This window comes from Danio rerio, chromosome 23 (genome assembly GCF_052040795.2).
Source record: "Danio rerio strain M-AB ecotype USA chromosome 23, GRCz13ab, whole genome shotgun sequence".
Taxonomy (NCBI): domain Eukaryota; kingdom Metazoa; phylum Chordata; class Actinopteri; order Cypriniformes; family Danionidae; genus Danio; species Danio rerio.
In genome coordinates, this window is record NC_141043.1 from 35413015 (window position 1) to 35431481 (window position 18467).

At 37.5% G+C, this 18467-nt stretch overlaps 1 protein-coding gene across 1 annotated transcript in view; it reads right to left on the reverse strand.

Moving 5' to 3' along the window:
- Positions 1-5904: 5904 nt before the first annotated feature.
- ankrd52a (ankyrin repeat domain 52a) overlaps positions 5905-18467 on the reverse strand; it is a 30708-nt gene continuing 18145 nt past the window's right edge. The window contains 11 exon segments of the mRNA NM_001018154.1: positions 5905-6182; positions 9013-9104; positions 9236-9318; positions 9420-9502; positions 12356-12501; positions 12623-12709; positions 14116-14203; positions 14745-14964; positions 15046-15163; positions 17502-17589; positions 17682-17883. Of these exon segments, the coding sequence (NP_001018164.1) occupies positions 5932-6182; positions 9013-9104; positions 9236-9318; positions 9420-9502; positions 12356-12501; positions 12623-12709; positions 14116-14203; positions 14745-14964; positions 15046-15163; positions 17502-17589; positions 17682-17883 (1458 nt within the window). The 3' untranslated portion in view covers positions 5905-5931.

Below are 18467 nucleotides of genomic sequence, written 5' to 3' on the forward strand. Positions count from 1 at the left end.
ATGCCATCTTTCCAGTGAGCAAAGTATCGATAAGGCTTTGACGCCTATCACAGTTTCCACCAAGTCCATTGTACATTCTACAAGAAAGTGCCACTTATGGAGGCAAAGCAGGAAGGAGTTCAAATTTGTACAATCCGAAAAGAAAGTGAAATTACATACCCTGCTTCAAATAAAATGACGACGACAACAACAACATCAGAAAAAAAAAAAATGGATGACGTAAGAGGGCATTTTCCTCCATTAAGGATACTATGGCGCACAAAAAAAAGTTTATTGCACTTCAGTCCATTTCAGGTGGATACTTTGACGTCAATACAACATACAGAAAAGGAGTCATGCCAACATTCTACAAGACACTGGGTTACAACTAATCTCCAATGCATTACCACACGAAAACAACACGGCACACGTCTACTTCACTAAAGAGTTCACACTTTGTAAAAACTAAACACGTTTTTATTCCATACAGGTCACTAGCTAGAACCGATCAAATGATTTTTTTTTTTTGAAGGTTATGTTATTCATCAGCGGTGTTGCGACAAATTTCGATCGCGGCTCGAAACGACAAACCACGTGGATGGTGGCTATTTCGGAAAACGTACAACAGTTGTTCATTCATAAGGCTCACTAAAGGTGTTAATGGAAGACCATACCCTGTGGCATGTACTTGATAACAAAAGGCACAATCCCACATATACTCGTCACAAAGTGTAGTACTTTAAAGAGATGATGAAGAGATGCTTACAGACTCCAAAGAAATAGCAGCATGCCACGCAAAGCAGTCATTATTTTCTCTCAACCCAAGCCAACAAGCGAGTAAGGTCGGTGTTAAGATTTACAGATGAACTTCTGAAGGTCCGTGATCGATCGGTCGGTCAATGGGCCATCTCTGATGGCACTATGCAACTCCGTGAGATAAAAAGAAAGAAAACTCCTGCATAGTTTTTACATTTTTTTTTTTATATGAAAATGTATTTTAAAGGGATCCCTACGTGCCCTGTCAGATCAGCCATTCAGTCAGGCTCCAGTGGTCATCTAACTAGCCTTATGAAAACAAGCTGCTGGCGAGAACAACAAAAAGCAGCTTTTTTTTTTCTTTGTGATTAGATCATTCGCTTACAGATTTACAATTTGAACTATTAGCGCTTACCGAGTAAAAACATGAAGTAACACTAAGCCAAGGTGAAGGACATCATCTAAGTTCAAGAGCACCCCTTTGAAAACATCAACGTTTTCCATTTCAAGGCCTCGAACGTGACCTTGGGATTCCAGTTGCATGGCAAACTAAAAGCCCACCCAAATGTCATGTACCAGTATATGGAGCATGATAGATTTTAAGGACAGCGAGTTGATGAGGTAAGACTGCCAAGTCGAGGCAATTCAGACCACACTTTTTGAAGAATTACACACAGCACATCTTGTGCTCTTACTTGCTAGAATGATTTGCATTATTAACATCACATACAATATTACTCACTAAATGTCAACAGACAGAAAAATGGGGATAAAATATACTGTCTATAAAAGAATTAATCATTGGATGATTAAATTTACTTTTTTTCTCTCCAATGCATTCCCAAATCTTTTTCAAGTGTTTCAAAACTGACTTTAAATTACTTGTTTAGGTAATAATCAGTTCAGACACTTCATTTAAAACTTCAAAATCCAACATTATCTAGCAATTTTCCCTCAAAGATTTTCTTGTGTTATTGTTCTTTCAAATTTGATACTCTCCAAATATTTGACACACACGTATTAAACAAAAAGACACTCAATTTTATCTATGCTCTAGTGCAAAAACTTCTACTAAATTCCATGAAAAATGATTATTTTGAGGCCGGAAGCCATAATGGTACATCTTTCAGCAAAACAACCTATAGAACAGTGTGCTTCTTATGAATCTCACCCAAATGAGATCCCAGGTTAACGACAAAATCTCTCAAGTGCTGCGACTGCTGAACTATACCGTTTCCTCTTAAGGCAAAAAAGTTGGGAGATAGGTTAAATGAAACGGGTGTTTTGAGTATTGCCTTAAATGGATGTGTCTTCAAGTAGTAGGGACGCCGAGGTCCGCTGAGGTAAATCAGACATTCTATCAGCCATTAATACCTTTGCGAAAAAAAACAAAAAACTATATAATCGATACAACAAAAAAAAATGCAAGGATGGACACACAATAAGGACACTGAGTTAGCTACAATTAATCTGCTTTCCAACAAAATGGTTACAATTATTAGACGACTCTAGTTTCCGACTGCCTGCAAGTAACTGCAACCATTATAGCTTGGTCAACAGGCAATGAAAGCTGGCCCTTCATAGCAAAGTTGCGTAAAAAACAAAACAAATAAAGAGCTCTTTAAAACTGCACAATTTGTTGATCCAGAATAAAAGGAGAAAAGCTAGGTAAATGCATCATTTTGGTTCAAATTTGCCCTTCGTTTTTAATAATGAAATTAAGGCGTTTCATAATTCCACAGCGTAGAAATAAATCACAAAATATCAATGGTACGATCGAGTACACTGGAATATTTACAAAATATTAAATTAGAAAGAGCCGTTGACAAGATGACTCAATCCGGCTGTTCAATTGATGAGGGCAAATGCTAAGTTACAGCTTAGCCATGAAAGCTTTCACTTCAACAGTTGGAGATGAACTCCACCTAGGGCTAACCAGCCCTTCATTATAGCTTAGTTATGAATAAACTGGCAATTTGAGACAGTCTGATTGTGAACGTACTGGCATTATACAATAATCAACACACTAAATGAGGATCTCCAAAAATATTTGTAATGGGCACGATAGCTTATGTTAGCTTGCACTTTTTGTCTTTTTTTATTTTTTGGTAATGGTCTTGACGCACACTCAAAAACTGAACCCAAGGAATCACTCACTCACATTTTACAAACGTATCAAAATGAGAAAGGAAAATGAAGTTATGGCACTAAATGATCTATTTTGGGAAGGAAACTCCCCTTATCAGTTATTAACTACCCTAAAGAAAGAAGTCTTGCCACTTTGTGACCAGTTCCCTTATTGTTGACACACAGAACGCCAAAGTCTGTTAGAAGTTCTGAAAGGGTTCAGTTCCAAAGTTGTCAAGTGAATTATTTAATTGCTATCTACTGCATACAAGATTTTCACCAACATCGAAGCAAGCTGCTACCATCACGGCGTACATTCGACGATGAAACAATTAAACAATTTTAGTGCAATGCCAATAAGACGATTAGAAATTTGAGGAATTAAAACAAGTTCGCTTTAGTTTGTTTTGGCTGGATAAGAATTATCGCTAATAAATAGAAAAAAAGAGCTCTAAGATACAATCGAAAGCAGCAGTTTTCTTGCACCAAATGAAATGTATTACTAAATCACAGGCTCCATGGGCACTTGTTTTACGACTCAACTACATGTGGTATGACTGGCTAGACTAAAATTGATAAATAACCATTTTTTGTATTATAACTACAAGCAGTATAACTGGCAGTGCAAATAACTTCAAGCTCATCATCAACTTGCACTTCATTATCGTACCCTGTGCTGTCTGCACGCACACATTACCTCTCCTACACCAAACCGCAGCAAAAGTCATTGTACTTGATAAGATAAATAAGCTTGAATTATACTCCCACATCTTGCCCATTTCTCAGGCAAAACACTGCGATATAATGCCACTAATCTAATTTGCAGACATGCATGTTTGTACTCTTGCAAGTAAAGGTCAGATATTAGCCCATTTACAGCTTGTGACGGATGCAAAAGCGCATTTTTTATTTTATTTTATTCATTTTTTTGTTCTTAAACAAGCAAGTGCTTTAAATCAGGCCTGCGTGGAGCGGAGAAACTCGTTAAAGCAGCCAAAACTTGTCATTATCATGACGAAGAGGTCTTAAATCAGTATAAATACGCTCTCCACACAGCCTTTAAACATCTAACGTTACCATTTTGTTTGTCTATGCATCTTCATTCACCAATAAAACATCAGTTACAATACTTCGAAGCTACTCTACATCACTAAACGCCTGATATAACGTAATGAAAATAACTGAGAACCACACATTTCATGCCTGAAGTACGCATCAGTTTGTGGATGCCTTGAATTTAAGGGGGCATAGATTTATACAGCTGTCTAATTCGGGGGGACAATGTAATTAAAAAAAATATTGGCAAAATTAAAAGCCCTTTCAACTGATTGTCTCATTACTGACTGAGCATATATTGCCTGTTTGTCGTGTACAAACAAAAAAAAGGGATGTTTCAAACACTCATTCACATGTTCTTATTTTGTGTTTAGGTGCAAAAACCTAATGGAAGCACAATCTTAACTTTAATTAATCTACCTTTGGCAATAAGGAAGCATTTTGTAAAGAGCAAGGGTGAATATTATTATTTTTTGGATATCTATTAGTTCCTAATAAAATGGTATTTAGAAATCGTTCAACTTTGGTCATACGCATGACTGCTCCCCAACACCATAAACAAACATAAAAGAACACCCAATTAGCTTCAACACTTCAAGTCAACCTATACACTCCCCCAGAGTCTAAAACAACCCAAGCGGGTTCTGATATAAGAATCACGATCATTAGAAATTAGTTCATAACGGATTATAGTGAAATACTCAACCTAAGTTTCCCTGGTCAAAGCACCATTTTGACGACTCCGAGGGAGCGCATATTCTGTTGTTGAACTGATCGGACCCTAGGTAGACAAAAATAAATTCAGTAGGCACTGTGAAAGCAACTCCATGCTAAATATTAGAAACTTCAACTAACAAAGCAGGAGATTTAAATGAAGATATAAGATGATCCAAAAAAAATTTAAACAAATTAAAGCGAAAGTCCCAAGGAGCAAGTACTGTGTATGACGATTGCATCAGTGATGACGTTTGTGCTTTCTATACTTCCTTAGTGTATTATCATCATAATGTTTTAAAACACCCCCCAAATAATGACACTTTTACTTCTCTTTCTTCTGCCCACCTACAAACAGTGATCTGGACTACCTAATACCTTCATTGTAAACCTAATTTCAATTTATCCACCTCAAAGCTCATCCGAACGCGATCCCTTTTCTCTCTCTAACAGTAAACAAACATTATATATGTATATTATATATATATATATCTGACCTCTTGAATCCAGGAGGTCATTGGTCTTTTGGCTTAAGGTAGTATGGTTTCCCTTCTGTCAAAATGATCCTGTTAGGTTGTTTGTTTAGTTTTTTTTCCTGATCTGTGCTAAATCAGATTGCACCTCACATAAAAACCTCGAAATGCATGAATCAAGTATGGGATGAAAAACTTGGACTGCTGCGCAAAAGTGAATGTCACACATACACAAACGCGCGCGCGCACACATTCGCACACACTTTCACTCAACCAAACACACACAAACAAGACCACTATCAAATACATGGTCCCGCAAATTCATGCAAATCTAGTGTAACCCGTTTAAATTGTTCCTCAGGGCAGGCTGTAAATTCCTATGCAAGGCCACAGCGTCACGCAAATAGGAGGCATGATATGAAAACCCATCCATTATCACTGTTACCATGAAGACACACAGCTGCATAATTCTAACATGAGTCCATTCAAGCGCAATGGAGAAAGAAAGAACAGGACTGACTCGCCAGTGATGGATACTGGTTCGAATAGATGGCTTAGATTCAGATTTTTAGACTTATTAGACTTCTATTGAATGGACAGTATCTAAGATGAGGGGGGGGGGAACGGGAAAGTAGGGGAAAATAAATAAAAAATAAATAGCTAAACTAGTCCTCTCGTGTTCGCTCTCTACGGAGACGTTAAGAAAAGCTTCGATACTGGCACAGGAGGGATGTGTGGCTGTAATTGCATATAGGTTTATCTAGGTGTGTAGAGAGGACCAAACCAAGCGACCACGCAATTTTTTTTTTTAGCGAGTAAGGACGCCTCACTCGGTCAAGCAGCCATCCAAGCCGATGGTAGCACCATGGCGATCTTTGCCGTAACCATGGCGAAGGCCTCCATTGGGCAGAGGGGGGCAGGCGGCGGTGATGCCACAGTGCTTGAGCAGGTTGAGGCTGGGCGAAGAGGGCGAGGATGAGGAGGCTGTGGAGGAGGAAGGCTTCATGGTTGACAGAATGAGAGCTAGGCAGTCGGCAACAGCTTTATTGGATGCACAGGCCAGGGCTGGCGTATGACCTGTGACATTAGAGGAAAAAAAACACAGAGATAGGATTTGTGAAGCAGGTATTATCAATTGGGGCTTTTGCAGGTAGTAGTTACAAGAACTCTGTTATAGGAACTAGCCACCGGGGAAATTTTCTCCCAAACCATTTTCTTTGTTGCATGCTAACAATCATTACAGGGGTGGTCCACTACAATATCATATTTTAAACTTTAGTTGATGTATAATGTAGCAACATCTCTGAATGTAATATACTCAAAGTTTAATGCAAAGGAAGACATTGGCTTTTACAGAGTTAGCTTAGCAAAGCCTACAGAAAACAAAGTTTGGAGACAACAAAAAATACATCCGGGTTATTGGGATCACAAGTGCTTCAGGTTACGCGTATTCACCACGCGCACACACCCTGCGCATCGAAAGAGCATGGAGGCACTGTAATGTTCTAGCAGAGACAGCTAAAATGCCGTCCAAACGCTGCCATTTCCACAGAGCTTCGTCTGTTTCTGTATCTGGGCTTCCAAAAGACACGACACAAAGAGAGATGTGCTTACAGTCTAAAGTTAATTATGCTCCAGAGAATTATACAATATATATAGCTCTAGCATTTGACATAGGACAGCGTCCAGAATCTCTCCCAGTTCAGTGCTGGATTCGGCAAAAACTCCTCCAACTAACAAAGCTGTGGATTGTGAGCCACAACCTGAAAGTATTTTTATTTGTTAAAATTGATCTATTGCATGCATAGCTTCTAGCGTTAACGGTATGTTGTAGTGAGGATGTAAACAAAGATGTAAACAATGGGAAATGCTGTTTGGCAACGTTAACAATTTAGCTACAAATTCATATTTATCTGTCAAACGGCTGTAAACGGCCACAATCTTCAGCAGCGCGTTCAGTCTCTCTCTATGTGGCCGCTTGCCGTGTCCCTGCACAAACTGATCTAAGAGCTAAAAGCTGTGCTTGTAGGGACGTGACGTGGTGATGTGGAGCTCATCTGCGAAACATAGCACATTACAGAGGAACTAGGAAATATGACAGTCGTTTTTATGTTAGCTGAGTAGCTTTATATATTCATAGACATATAAAGAAATAACCAGATTTTCTACAATTAAAGCATGAGCACACATAGCTTTGCATCTTATAAACACAACCAAGCCTTACACACTGTGGACCACCCCTTTAAAAACTCAAAATTTCTGCAGTAAACTAAATCAACAACTGAAGGATGAAGGAAGCTGTATTGTCATTGTGTGTTGTGTGATGGAGACTGAAAGCATTTTCTTTGATTCTTCTGCATATATTCTTTATTTTGTGAGAGGAACTAAAATACTATTTACATAAATGAAGTTGGAAAAGCAGAGCAGTGGTATAAAAAAAAAAAACAGCAAAGAAGACTTTTGCCTATAGTGTGCCGTTGTTGTTTGTGTTTACACAAAAACATTTTCTACTAGAAATCGTACCAGTGTTCTTTCACTGAAATTTGGAATTTCTTTGACATTTGAATAGACCTCTTTATAATGTTTATGCATTTGGTTATTTACACATTTTTAAAATGTTATTATATACAGTTTCTGAACATATAGGATACATGTGACAAATTATTATAAATTATTATTATCATCAATTCATTCATTCAGTCTCTTTTTAGCTTAGTCCCTTTATTAATCTGGGGTTGCCACAGAGGAATTAACCGCCAAATCATCCAGCATATGTTTTACACAGCGGATGCCTGTCCAGCCACGACCCATCACTGGGAAACATCCATACACTCTCATTCACACACAGACACTACATACAATTTAGTTAACCCAATTCACCTATAGCGCATGTCTTTGGACTTGTGGGGTAAACCGGAGCACCCGGAGGAAACGTACTCAAACACGAGGAGAGAATGCAAAGTACACACAGAAATGCCAAGTGACCCAACCAAGGCTCGAACCAGCGACCTTCTTGCTGTGAGGTGACAACATTACCCACTGCGCCACCATGCTGCCCATTATTATTATTATTATTTTTATTATAAATAATTACTAATTATATATTATTTGTTTGACATTATCATCTGGGTTTCCCAGTATTGGGTTGAGGCTGGAAGGGCAGCCGCAGTGTAAAACATATGCCAAAATAGTTGGTGGTTCTTTCCACTGTGGTGACCCACGATACATAACGGACTAAGCCGCAGGAAAATTAAATGAATTTAAAGCGAATCTAGTTAAACTAATCATAACACACGAACTGGTGAGGGTGATGCAAGTAAGATTTTTAAGGGTTAGTTCACCTAAAATTATAATTCTGTTAACTTTTCATCCTCTTGTTAAATCAGAATTTAAATTAAGATATTTTAGATGAAATTCATGTGCTCCCTCATCCTCCGTAGGCAGCAACGTAATCATTTGAAGCTCCAAGAACACTTTTGAGCACTACAGGTCTCAGAAGATTGGAACAACATAAGGATAAAAAAATAAATTAACAATTTTCATTTTCAGGATAACTAACCCTTTAAGTCAGGGGTGTCCAAATTAGGTCCTGGAGGGCCGATGCCCTGCAGATTTTAGCTCCAACTTGCCTCAACACACCTGCAAGAATGTTTCTAGAAAGCCTAGTAAGAGCTTGATTAGCCAGCCCAGGTGCGTCAGATTGGGGTTGGAACTAAATTTTGAGGGACACCGGCCCTCCAGGACCGAATTTGGACATGTCTGCTTTAAGCGGAGTACATATCCAAAGTAAACATCACAAATCTAGTTTTGTTTTGACCCCTGGATTTTAGTTCTTGTTGTCATTCCTGCCATAAACTGACACAAACTTTGCCTAGAAAAATTGCTAAAGCAGAAAAGCCTGTCCTACCTTCTTCATCCACTGCCAGCACGGTGGCACCACGATTCAGCAAAGCCTGAACCACAGTGGCCAAACCATTCCTGGCTGCAATGTGAAGGGGCCTGAAAACAGAAAAAAATTTAAGTTACAATGCTTTCAAATGGTTTGTCCAGTTTAATCAAAGTAGGAAATGGCTACACACAACCCACAGTTGCTAATAGTTGTATTAGCAAACTGAGAAAGAGAAACTCACATCTGAAGCATACTGTTGGTTGCATTAATGAGGATAGGGTTGTGGATCTCCTTCAAGATCAGCATGGCACACATTTCATGAGCCTTCAAATGAAAACAACCATAGTCAGCAATACGGACAACGTCTAAGAAATTGAATGAAGAGACATTGATGTTTGAGTTTAAATAAAGTGCTGTGTTTGTACCTTGCTGCAGGCCAGGTGCAGGGCAGTGTTCTTATTCACATCCAGGAGGGACAGATCAGCTTTGGCTCTGTGCAGCAGCAGGGCTGTAAAAACGGAAACAACACAAAAATCTACTCAAAAAAACTGCTAAGGATTCAGATATTTATAATGTCTGATTTGTTCATTTGTTTATTTATTGTCACATCAGCAACTGGCTATTTCATGGCAAGATTAATATTGGTTTAAACATTTCATAATAACAACTTCATAAAACAAAAGACGATACATAAAAAACCTCAAACATTTTTACATTGAAAAAAAAAACGTGATTTTTCAATCCGATATATGATAAATAACCCTTGTGTACTGTTCAAATTTACTAGGGCTATGTGCCATTAATCGAAATCTAATTTGCAGTCATGATTTGAAATGTGCAAATGTCCAAATGTGTGACTGCCCTCAGTGTTTGACAGTCTTACTAGCCAATTGAGTTAGCTCACTTTCGATCTGCCCAATAAAAATTGTGCAACCAAACTATGTGGAATGCCCATAATAAAACAGGAAGTGGCAGACAAGTAAGATGATGGCGTCTGCCACTTCAGAAGCATTAATAGAAGAATTCATATCAAAGAAAAACAGAATGTTGGTAATATTGAAATATTTTGGTTTCAAAGTCACAGACACCGAACAAAAAACGTAAAAGCATTGTTGCCAAAGGATGATGAAATAAAAAAAGCCCCACAGGCAGCTATACGAGGAGTGTTTTGCAGAAAAATCAACTGAAAGTATTGCCAGTGACACTAAGGGCCTACTCACACTATGCTATCCGAATCGTGCTCTGAATCAGGCTCAAGCACGGTTCACTTGGCCTGCCCTGGCCCGGTTGGAAGAGGTGTGCCAGAGTGCAGTTCACTCGGCTTTGACTCTGTATTAGGGTTGGGCATCTAAGCTATAATGCTGATCCGATACGCATCTCGATACAAAGAATACGATCCGATAAATTAGCGATACATTTGTGACATATTGCGATGCGACACGATACGATTCACACCCATATCACGATACGATGCGATATTTCAGCACTAATTAGATCAAGTTTATGAGATGATGTGAAAGAGGATGCTGTGCCATTGAATGAGTTTGATTATTTATAAACCAAGCAAAACCAAGACTTTTTTTTTACAAACTGGCTCTTCTCTCAGAGCCAGAGTGTCAGTTTACAGTAGAGGGCCATTTTAGAACATATAGCACATATTATTTAAGTATTTTCAAGATAAACAGAATGTATAAGTGCAATATCAATTAAAAAAATATGTATATATTTGCACTCTTTCAACATAAATAAATTTAGCATTGCACAACAAGAATTGTGATTTAACTTTTCAACTATGAAAACAAGTTTTACAAAGATATTTTACCACTGATTATTCAAAACTTAAGGTCGTGAACTAGCAGTGTTATGCTGCTTTGAAACATCACTGTCACTGTAAACAACAGGCTAATAAAAATATAACAAACCAGCAATCTTCTTGCTGTGAGGTGGTCAAACTACCCACTGTGCCACCGTGACACCCAATTATTTTTATCATTATTATTATTAATATTATTATTATTATAATTAAATAAAAATTAACAGGAGGAGGTGTTTAAAACCTTCGTTCTCCGTGACACTAGGCTGAATATCTTTGCAGATGAACAATGCAATAGCATTCGTTATTGGCGTAGAGCGAGCAGAACTGTTGCGCACGGGAAAAAAAACTTGCAATGCTTTTCTCACCACTTTTGGAGCTGGTTGAAGCAGTGCGAAAGCCGGGGATGCAGAAACACTGGAAGATGCTTTCACAACAACACCGTGGCGCTGCTTCAAGTGAGATTTCAGATTAGTCGTACTGCCCGCGTATTTTACAGATGCGCGGCACATTTTGCAAATTGCATCTGTCCTGTCATGTCGTCCATCCTTAAATCCATAATGTTGCTTGTCATACTTTAGATTTAAAACTCAGTAAGGAATAAAATGTTTGTTTTGCTTCTCGCACTTTCTGAGGGCGCTCCACTAGCTTCATCCGCACACCTGATACACTGAGTTGTAGTGTGTGCACATCCGCAAATCCGTTGCTAAGGCTTACTTTATGTAGGTCGATTAAATTATGCGGCAAAACAGGTTGACAACACGTGTTAATAAATAAAAAATACATTCTATATTAAAAATATAAGCTGTATCTCGGAAAAATCGATGCATCTCGCAAAAACCGATGTATCTCGATTTGCTTCCAAAATTTCATTCATCCTCTGCTGCTCAACCGATGCACTCGCATCGTGCACGCGCATGACCGCGTATCGATACATATCGGTTAATCTTCCCATCCCTACTCTGTATGCTTGTAGTATGAGTGCAAAGCGCGCCTGAGCCCAAAACTGAAAACGAGGCATGACTTTTACAGGATTATATCATATGGATTTATTCATCATTCTTCTAATCAAGTACAATATCAACATTGTTTGCAGCTGTTGCACCAAATAAAAGAAAACATCACGAAGGCACCAGGAGATAACTAACGCCATAACTCATGACTGTTTGCTCTAGAGAAAAAGTAGTGTTTAATTTCTGAATGTATATAAACAATTTGAATAAAAGTTGGAGTTAGTTAATATCTTTTCAGTTCCTTTTTTGACTAACACTCACTGCATTTTAGCAGTAAGAAGCTACGATACACAATATTGATCTGTTGGAAAAAATAATAAAAAATGAAGACTGCCAACTTACGACTCAAAATCCCCCCCAAAGTGTATGAAAACATCCCCAACAGCACACAAGGGTTAACTAACATTATAAAAACACGCATTAAAGCGCTTTCAGTATAGACATCTAATGGTCTTTCAAGATCACATTGTAATAAAATATGCCTTTGATGTCTAAGAGATTCAGTCTTTTTCGTGGCACATGATGCAACTCTTACCCACGGCACCACTTTGGCCATAGTCGGCAGCCACCATCAGTGCAGAACGGCCTGAGTGGTCCACGGCATCGATGTCTGCTCCTTGCCGCAGAACCAGCTGCAGCCCAGCCACGTCTTCCGCAACTGCGGCCGCGTGTAGTGGGGTCCTAGAGGAAAGACGTTCATTAACTTTCATAGGTGATCATTTATCTAATGCTTTTTCAATCTGTACACATGTGACAGCAGCTACTACACAACAACTATATTACAATAACTGCTTGAACCAACCTTCCTTTGGCATCCCTGATGTTTACCAGCGAATTACAAACACTGGATTCCAACAGCAGCTCTGCAGAACCACTATGGCCATTAATGCTGCAATGGGATGGCAAGATAGTGATTAGTAAACCCATACTTTAAGTTTAACCTTAATGCTCAAAGTATATCATAACTTCACATTTAGGTTTACTACACAAAAAAAGACAAAGATGATGTGGCTTATTTGTGACTGACAAAAGAAATAAAATAACAAAACTCAAAAAGTATATTTCTACAAAACTATTTTCCTAGCACATTCCTAGACGTTGTATGATTTTAAATTGTTTTGAAATGTCTCACCATTTATTTGAACAAAAATTTGATAAGAACAGAATTATGTTGTGTTCACACCAGACTTGGCATGTGCACATAAATAGACGCGTGAACATTTTGAGTTTACTCGCACGTCAAATTTACTTCACAATAGATGCAGATTCGTGTCAAGTTTGCCCGATGATTTTAGCTTTATTGCTAAATGGCTAACATGGATTTTATTTAGAGAATCGCTGCGTTTATGTGCTTTAGGAAGGCAAAAACAGCATAGATTTATTCGGCGTTGTATCTGAGTGCACTAGATCCTTTCAGAGGTGCACCCAGCTCTGCAAGTTCTGCAACTCCTGCAGAAATCGGAATGATGGAAGCTTTCAGCGATGCTTTAGCCCAGCCCATTTTGTTAAGCTGTTGTTCAATGTCGGCATTAATATTTCCCCTCGGGACACCAACAACAGGCACTACATCATAATCACACCCCTACGAGAGCAAGCTCCTGATTGGTTAATGCAGCACGGATGTCCGCTGAAGTTCAGATATTCCAACTCGAGCAATTTGCGCGATTCGCAAGTTAAACGCATCAAATACACAAAACTCTCAACTCACAGATCTAGTTGTGTCTTTGCATGGAATTTACATGAAGCATCAAGCGAAAGTGATTTGCATCCACATCTGGTGTGAACGCATCATTACTGTGACATACTTTTGTAACTTAAAACAACTGGTTTCTGTTTTAATTTAAAATATTCAATTTTCAAGTTATACTTTATTCTATTGCTGTCAAAGCACAATTCTTAAAACCTAGTCTATCATCACATGGTCCTTCACAAATATGGTGGTTTGCCAATCAAGACTCAATTGTTACATTTTTGTGTCAAATCTCTTTAAAGGACAGAAAGACAAAAAGAACTTGGTGTTAGCTTGAAATTAATTAGAAACTTTTGTTGTTACAAAAGAAAAAAAAAACAGTCACATTCTTATTGAATTAAAGTATTTATTTTTATATATGTAAAGTCTTACTGATGCTAAACCTTTAAACGAGTGTACACTTGAGCAGTACAGTCACCAAATACCATTTATTTTGTTAGATTCATGGGAGAATCAGTGACTCTCAGTTTGTTCAAAACAAAGAAAATAATATGAAGTTTAAAAAAAATAATAATAATATTATAAAAAATAAGTTGAATACTCACAGAGCACAGTGCAGTGGGGTGAAGGGGTTTCCCTCCTGGATACTACATGGTTTAAGTTCAAGTAAAACTTCCAAACAGTCTTCATGACCTGTTTCACAAAACATTGCACATCATTCATTTAACACTCTCTCAGTATTAACACAAGTACTCAGTATTAAAGCAGGACTGAACAATATATCGTTTGAGCATCGATATCACAATGTGTGTATCTGCAAGTCACATTGCAGTTTATTATTTATTAAAGATTAAAAAATAAAGATAATATTAAATATATATTTTGTTATTATTTATTCAATGATTACAATGTCATTTTTCATTTAATTGTTCAATTTCTGTACTTGAATACTGTTAAGACGCCCCTGAAAACCACAAAGCCTTGTTTTTATTTATTTGCATATCATTTATCATAATTTCTGCAGATCCACTGCATAGAAAAAAAGACTTCATCTCAGTCAATCTAAATAATTGAAATCTTTCCAAATAGAGTTATTTAAATAAACCTGTTGAAATGTTATTTATAACGCAATAAATATCGTAGCAAAACAAAATATCGCAATGTCAGATTTTTCCAATATCGTGTAGCCCTAATATGAAGGTGCTGCAGAGGCTGAAAGGGTGGGGTGTGGTACCGTGATAGGCTGCCCAGTGAGCGGGTGTGTAGCCATGGCGGTCAGTGAGTGGGTCTTGGGGTTGGGAGTGATCAGCAGCAGAAAGAAGGTTGGAGAGGATGTCGGCATGACCGCAAGAGGCAGCCAGATGGAGCGCGCTTCGCCCCTGGAAATCTCTGCTAAGGACTGAGACGTTGTGGGACAGCAGGGCGGTTAAACAGTCCTCTCGACCCATCACCGCCTGGTGAGACACAGCTGGTTAGTAACACTTCACAAGATTAGACTAATAATGCTCAAATGACTGACAGTTTTAGGGTCTCACCCCTCTGTGTAAGGCTGTTCTTCCTCTCCTGTCTTTCATGTCAGGACAAGCTCCTCTCTCCAGCAGCAGATGCACACAGTCAGTGTGTCCCCCCAGCACTGCCAGCATTAGTGGAGTTCTGACAGGAGAAAAGGGGAAACAGATATCAACAATGAGCAAAAAATGCATTTTTAAAAGCATTTTGAAATTTTTTTTTTTTTTTTGAAAAATTTCAAAAATTTTGAAATTTAAAAAAATTATAAAGATATCTAGTTTAAAAAAAAAATGGTGCTCTTAATTGTTTAATCAGAATGGCTTGCACTGCCAATGACTTTTGACACTTGCCAATTGTCATGCAAATAAATTAAATTTGACTTGTTTTTTTCTGCAAACACATGTAAAAATATTCAGTAAAGTACATATAGTATTTAACTAAAAGATTTATAAATCTTTTGATTCAAATTTTTATTTCCAAACTTGATTTTTGTAACAAAGACAACCCAAATGTAGTATGATTTCATTCATTTCTCATCATTATTATTTTTATGATATTATGGGGGAAAATAATTGTATTTAGTTGCTAAGTGGGATAATAAAATCCTTATATCATATAAACATCCTTTTTGTTGAGTCTGTACTTCTCAACATCAAAAGGCAGCCGGTGCATAAATACACAACCTTTGTTTTTGTTTACTTCATGTAGTTCTGAGAGCTGATGAGCAGATTTTGATTTTCTCAGACACATCAAGGTAAGTGCGCAAAGGTCACTCTGACACACATTTAGACACTTTACAGGGCTTGCAAAATTCGGTAGCTCGGATTGTTTTGGGTTGGGCTACAAACATCTATCTATATACTGCCCAGTGGGAGGAAAAATATATTTCAATGACTTTACATTCTCTCATAAAAAGTGGATAATTATGGATGTGCTGTGCTGCTGATACGGCAGCATTAAATGCACTTGTTGATAACAAAGAAGAAAAGCCACAATATTATCAACTACATCCCAAATTAAGCAGTGTTTCTGTCAGTTTAATCGCTTGTTCTGTAATGAAATGCACGACACTGAAGCACACAAATGATACAGATACAGAAATAGCCTGAGATAAGTTTTAAATGTAATGCGTCTCCATGAAAAGCACGTGTTGGAGCGCATGCAGAACAGACACACGTACTTAAGAAAGATAGAATACACGTTATAAGTTAATAAGGATAAGTTAATGCTATCTGTCTACTTTACACAGATATTCAACAGAATCAGTAAACGATTGGCAGTCAGCTTATGAAAAAAAAAAAGTTTGTTTATTTTTTTGACATGCACTTAAAGGAATAGTTAAGAGGCACAAAAATGAAAATAAACCCACTATTTACTCCCTTCACTTGTTTTAAACCTGTTTGAGTTTTTATTCTTTCTGTTAAACACGGGTATTAAACAAGGTGTTAAATAAAGATATTTTGAAGAAAACATTTTGTTTAAAAGAGAAAGAAACATTGAAATGAGTTGACTACTCTGTAACATATTGGAATGTCTTTATAGATGCAAAACATAACCTGAAACAATGTTTCCTTATCTTCATTTTTTTGGTTGATTTAAAAAAAATTTTTTAAATAAAACTTTAAAAAGCTAAATAATACAATTTTGGTTATTTAAAAGAATAATATAGCCTATAGCTTATACCTTTTCTATTTAGTTACTGTATGTTTTTGTTTATGTATTTTGTCTTTGGGCTACTTAAGTTTATATTCGGGCTACCAAAACTAAAGAGTTTTGCAAGCTTTAATTTGCTGTTGTACTCCATATAAATGTTGTTGTGCTGCTTTTTTTGCACAGGCCTATCTAAAGAGTAAATCGTGATGATCAGTGATGATCAGTAAAACAGTAAAAAATTATAAATTTGCTATCTTTCGAACAGGAAAAACCACCAACAATAAAAAAGCATCATTATATGGTGTCATGGTTTTGCAATCAAAACATGTGGTTATAATTAAAGTCAATGAGGCAAAAACAGCTACAACAATAAATTAGGGAGAAAAAAAATGAAAATCTTGTGCAATGTTGTTACTAATCATTCACATGTTTAAGTCTGTGACAAAAGATTTAAAAAAATCTAGTCCACGATTATTTTTTATATTGAAAATATGTCATTGTGTTTTTTCATTAAATCAGTGACATCATTTATGAATTTGACAATTAAAGAGTAAAATCTTGTAATTCTAAAAACATTTAGTAGTTTTGATCAGGTTGATTAACAGACTTATGCAGAGAAAAATAAGAAAAAATATATATGTATCTGATGCTTTTTTACAGCAGTTTAATTCAGTGGATGTTTTCATCCCTAACATGGTAGTACATTTAAACAGTGCACATTGGTTAAAACTGAATTGCATGTATTTATAAAATGTTACTTGCATGTGAACAAATAAAACATTAGAAATAATCAAATCGCACTGTAAAAAAGCCATAAGCTGATACGTACTGCCCCTCCGCATCTGTAACATTAACCAGGTCGGCTCCCCCTTCACTACACAGCAGCATCCGCAGACATTCAGAGTGGCCGTTGGCAGCTGTCAACAAGAAGCACAGTGACGCATCAAACATTTATCCATATATAAAGACACACTTCACAAGCCCATTCACGCATACACACTCACTGTACCTGCAACATGAAGAGGGCCCCATTTGCTGCGGTGCTCTGCGAGGAGGCAGGAAGCTGATTGGCTGAGCAGGAGCTCAACACAGCGGCTGTGTCCTCTTTGGGAAGCCAAATACAGCACAGATCGGCCCACCGGGTCACACACATCCACACACGCTCCAGACTCTATTAACACTGTCACACACTCCCAGTGACCCGACTCCACCTGACAGAAAAAAAGAGAGCATTACAGTTATTATTAGCAGCTCTGAACTCCTGCTGATTTATGCTGTGAATAAGTAGATGTTGAAGAGAGGTCATATTAATCAAACCTTCTCTCTCAATGAAGCGTTTGTATTTTTAGCAGTGGTATAAAAAATCTGAAGGCGGTCTGTGATTGAGACAGATTGCACTGAGAGTCGGCCCACAGTGGTTTTGCTTTCAGTAATAGTCGCATACTGATTACAACAATAGTTTATTCAGATAACATGCAATAATGCAAATCTAAAGCCTCTGTCAGTAAACTTGATGACATAACCTTTCTGAATGGTTCACTTTCACCATCATGTGCACTTATTTAAGTGTGAAAAGTGACATGCCGGCTTTGCTTCAGTCTCAGGCTAAGACACTTGTGAACTGTATGTGTCTATGAGCAATGTCTCTTGAGTAACAGTGCGATGTGGCTGTATATAGTGACAATATACAGCTGTTTATACAACAGGTCAATGGCGTAATCATGTATATAAAAATAAGAACATCAAAAACAGATCGCCTAAAAACCCTTTTGTAAAAGGAACTACTTTCCTCCGC